The 5000-nt window shown below is 38.5% G+C and overlaps 2 protein-coding genes across 2 annotated transcripts in view; one reads left to right on the plus strand and one right to left on the minus strand.

Moving 5' to 3' along the window:
• LOC147315054 (uncharacterized) overlaps positions 1 to 1030 on the minus strand; it is a 3779-nt gene extending 2749 nt beyond the window's left edge. Inside the window, exons 1-2 of the mRNA XM_086262680.1 lie at positions 556 to 1030; positions 167 to 497 (exon numbers count right to left, since the gene is read on the minus strand). Coding sequence (XP_086118806.1) covers positions 167 to 497; positions 556 to 1030 — 806 coding nt within the window. The remainder of the gene's footprint in view (positions 1 to 166; positions 498 to 555) is intronic.
• The window catches only part of LOC147315053 (galectin-4-like), a 44363-nt gene that overhangs the window by 23228 nt on the left and 16135 nt on the right, over positions 1 to 5000 (plus strand). The gene's annotated exons all lie outside the window — the stretch shown is intronic.

Consider the following 5000-nt stretch of genomic DNA (forward strand, 5'->3'; position numbering starts at 1 on the left):
ACTACAAATATTATGAAGTCGTCTCGTACCAGTTTGCTATCGGTAAACACCGAGAGCATTCACTGTTAGCATAGCACATCCATGTTAGCAGTGTATAAATGGATAGTTTAGCATATATTAGCGCAGGTATCAATAAAGGACTACCGTATTAAACACTTTTACTAACCTCAGGCAGATGGACAGGCGCTCTGCTGGTGGGATTGAGCGCCTGTAATTGGTGTCTAGGCGGGCAATTCTGGGACCGACGCGGGAAAGCAGGTCCTCAAACTGGCCGAGTGACAGACGATGATATCGCTGGAATCTGCCGTCATCCAGGCGCAGCTCCTGTAGCAAATGGTGAAACTCACCAAACTGCTCACGCGTCTCGAGGACCTGATGGACCCAGGTACGGCGAGGACGTCTTTTACGCCGCTGCTCTGCTCTCCACAGTAAATAGAGAAGGGAGACTCTCTCCTCAAGCGCTAGCTCGACAGCTGCCATCTTGCAAAGATACCAGTCTGGCACAACAGATGCGGTCACCGTCGATGAAAAAGTTGTTCCATTTAACAATGTTGCATCTATCTGCATCCAAGCCTCGCAGCTGCTCCAGGATGAGAATTTCCATTTTTGCCTGTTGCAGAATTTCAGGGTTTCTCTCGTTGACTTTAATAGCAACAAATTCGTTGGTTTTTGTATTGCGACATTTGGTTACAATACCAAAGCGCCCTTCTCCAAGGAAACCCTCGACCTCGTAGTGACCTCCCAAAAGGGTCCCTTTAGATATTTCAAGATCATCTATAGAGGAGGATGTGTTGGCTGATGCGTTGACATATTCTTGTTGAGAAAATTCTTCTGAGTATTGGGAACTGCAGCTGATTTTCTGTGATTCTTCTCTTTTACAACTAGAAGGCTGCTGAGAGACCACAAGGTTTTGTCCCCCTGTGCTACTCATGTCAGTGCAGGGAGAACTCTTAGAGAGGCCAGGATTGAAAAAGGGGTGGTGGAAAACCTCCGAGGGTGTTATGCGCTGGTTTGGATCCAATGCTAACATCTCTTTGATTAGGCTGACAAATACATTTTGGATTTTTTCCCCAACACCCGCTTATCTTCAGTAGTTGTTCAAGGTCATCGAGGCACTTAAGTCTTATGCATCGAGTGTCCTTGGACTGACAACCTGTCTCATCTTGAAATTGTCTTTCGGTCTTAAATGTCCAGCGTTGTCCGTTGTAGTTGTCTTTTATGAAATAGTTATCAGCGTATAAGCCAGAGTCTAAAGCATGATCTGGTGGCTGTCCCTGGGTCTGTATGATGAATTTCAAAACATCATAATCATTTCTCCCAGGGTAGAAAGGAAACCCTGTAGCAAGCTCCACAGCTACCAGCCCCAGGGACCACATGTCTATTGCTTCATTAAATAGACTACCAATCATAACCTCAGGTGCTCTATAACCAACCGTCCCCACACAGTCACCATTGTAACCATACTAAACACAACACCATTGCATTAATCTAGCTAAGTGTAAACAGCAGTAAATACTAAATATTCAACGTTGTTGTGCAGCACGCAGGACAGACAGCGCACAATGTGCTTCGAAGTAGCAGCCAAGAAAGGTGTAATTTAAGTCTACGAGCAGTGAACACCCGTGTGCATACCTGTGTGGCTCAGCCACCGATTGTGCAAGTTCCCCCACTTAAAATGATGACAGAGGTCAGTAATTTGCACCAGAGGTACACTTCAACTGTGAGAGACAGAATGTGAAAAAAAAATCCATGAATTCACATGGTAGGATTTGTAAAGAATTTATTCGTAAATCAGGGTGGAAAACAGGGTGACCCCACTGTAACAACACATGTATTTTGTGAAAAATCACAATTTTGCAACTCAAAACTTTAAGAGGCATAAAAGTAAAACGGTAAAAGATTTGAAAAAGCTGATTTATACCTGAATAGCCCAATAATTTGAGAACATTTTAAAGTTTGAATGGTTCTAGGTGAAAATATGAGGAAGTAGTTAAGTTTCAAAAACAAGCATATTTTAGCAGAATTGCGGAAGTTTCCCATTCATTTCAAAGGGACAAATTAAAGGAAAAAAGTGGAATATTTTAAAAAGTATAATAGCAAAAAATACCAAAAGTCATAGCGTACATTAGCAGAAATAGCAGAATAGTTAAAAATTTGAACGGTGAAAATCGGCTGAAAATTGTGGGACTAGTTAAGTGCCAAAAAACGTACGGAAGCAACTAGAATAAAGTAGGATAAAGAATAAAGAGAAACAGGAACTCAATACAATTATTGCCATTTCTGAAACATGGATCAATGCGGAGAAAGGAATGGACTTTGGACTGGAGGGATATGAAGTGAATTTTGTAAATAGAAGGAACAAGAGTGGAGGGGGAGTAGCTATGTATGTGGATAAAAACCTAAACTACAAGGTGGTAGAAAGTAGAGATGGACCGATCCGATATTACGTATCGGTCCGATACTGACCTATATTACTGGATCGGATATCGGAGAAAAATAAAAAATGTAATCCGATCCATTAAATATCACGAAAGCACCTCACAAAACTTGCAACACGCCGTAACTCGCCTCAGAACGTTAGCACGTCGGAGCAGTATGCATCACGTGATAGAGCGGCTGTGGCATGCGGGACCTGTCGGTGGTCTGGATAGCATGTGGAGCTTCGCTAGCAACCTGGCATTTCATCTCCGACAAAGTTATCCCCGAGAGAAGTAAAGCAAGTGTGTAAGTCCATCTCTGAATGTAAAGCATTCCTGCGTTAAGCTTAACAAGCGACTGCCTCTCGCTCTCCGGCTGCTACTTCAATCGTGAAACTGCTTAATGATCAGCTGATCGGCTTTTCTGTCGCGAGTCCGTCTGTCTTGTTTGTTTTTGGCCCACTTTGCACCAGAAAGAGGAAACCAGCGGCTGAACAACAGCAGCACGTTTAAGCTTGATAAGCTGTTGTTAGAATGTATTTAATATTACTTTCTACTCCAGGATCTTTTTCTACGTAGCTGACGCTGGTAACTGTGCAGGGGCGGATCTAGCAAAGTTTAGCCAGGGGGGCCGATAGGGCATTAACAGGGAAAAGGGGGCACAAAGACATACTTTTCTTTCTTATTCTCATTTAAAATGTCGAGCTTTTAATAAATAATTATTTGACACCCAAAGTTTTAATTTGATGTAAAATGAATAGAAGTCAATTACTGTATATAGTGACTATTAAGTCTAATATATACACCCTAGTAAGCTATAGTACTTTTTCCTTTGGGAAGGTACCATCTGTGCAGTCTGCAATTTTGTTGAAGAAAGATGTTGAATCTATTTAATATTTCTTGAAAAATAATTGATTTCTGTGCATTTTTTTCACACTTCATCAAATTAAGGTTGATTACGTCGATTAAGCATCATGAGGTGGAGCGTGAGGGGTGGTTCCCTATTTTTTATTTTTGTTGTTGCTGGGAGTTGGAACCCTATTAGTTAGGTTTCTTAATATTTACGCTAAGTACTCTTTAAAATACCAGAATAGTGAGGATGGTGTAGGTTTAAGTTTATTAGATTGATCAGTATTGCTGAACTAGGAAATATTTTTTTTGTATACAGGTATAACAGAATAGCTTTAGTGTAGTTGTTGTTTTAAACTTGAGTATGAACTTGCAGACTTGCAAAATGCAGCAAGATATTTTAAAAAACAGTTTTGTTGATTAAAAAACACTATATCGGATTCATATCGGTATCGGCAGATATCCAAATTTATGATATCGGTATCGGACATAAAAAAGTGGTATCGTGCCATCTCTAGTAGAAAGTATGACAACTGTAATTGATAATTTACTAGAATGTATAACAATTAAAATTTATAAGGAAAAAGAGAAAAATGTAATAATTAGCTGTATATATAGAACACCTGGCTCTAGTATTCAAGTATTTAATGACTTCATAGAGGAAATATTCTCTAAAACAAATCAAAAAGTTATGTTTATCTGTGGTGATTTTAATATTGACCCGTTGAATCCGAAAAAGCATAAAATGACCGACGAATTCCTAAACACTATGTACAGTTTGAGTTTACATCCTAAAATAACCAGGCGTAGCAGAATTACACCACATTGTGCCACTTTACTTGACAATATTTTCACTAACAATATGGAAAACAACATTGTGAGCGGAATATTAATTAATGACATCAGTGATCACCTATCAGTTTTTGCAGTTTATGACACTAATTATAAGAAAAATCAGCATGAAGAAAAACTGAGATACAGACGTGTAAGGACAGAAGAAACTATGAATGCATTTAAGAACGATCTATTAAATCAGGACTGGGACAATGTGTACAAAGAAGCTGATATTGATATTGCATATGGTATATTTTTAAGAATATTCATGGAGTTGTACGATAAAAACTGTCCAACAATAAAATACAACAGAAAGCACAAATATTCAGATAGACCATGGATCACTAAGGGTTTACAAAATGCATGTAAAAAGAAAAATACACTCTATAGGGAATTCCTAAAACAAAGAACAATAGATGCTGAAAATAAATATAAAAAATACAAAAATAAGTTGACCAATAGTATACGTGTATGTAGAAAGGAGTATTATAGTAAAATATTGAACAACAATAAACATAATATGAAGGGAATATGGGATGTTTTAAACGGTATCATTAAAAAAAATTCTGGACAACAAAGTTATCCTCAATACTTTATCGACAATGGCAATATTATGGAAAACACTGCTGATAAGGTCAACAGCTTTAATCATTATTTTGTATTTTTTTTTAATATATTTTTTGGTCCTTTTACAGCATCCTGCCATGCGATTACATTTGTTCCTGACCACCGAGAACACTCACATTTACTTTTATCGAGTGGAAAAAAAGTTAGCTTGTATATATTATGCTAACATAGCTGTGTCGCTAGCGGTCACGTAGCACATCATTATATACCAGCTAGCCCAACTTCAGTAACCCTACAAACGTCACTGCTGTTTAGTTTTCGGTCTTCATTTAT

The sequence above is a fragment of the Aulonocara sp. 'chitande type north' Nkhata Bay genome, linkage group LG14 (genome assembly GCF_057382095.1).
Source record: "Aulonocara sp. 'chitande type north' Nkhata Bay isolate Kocher_YH1m ecotype deep benthic linkage group LG14, A_spYH_male_GT1.1, whole genome shotgun sequence".
In the NCBI taxonomy this organism is placed as follows: Eukaryota; Metazoa; Chordata; class Actinopteri; order Cichliformes; family Cichlidae; genus Aulonocara; species Aulonocara sp. 'chitande type north' Nkhata Bay.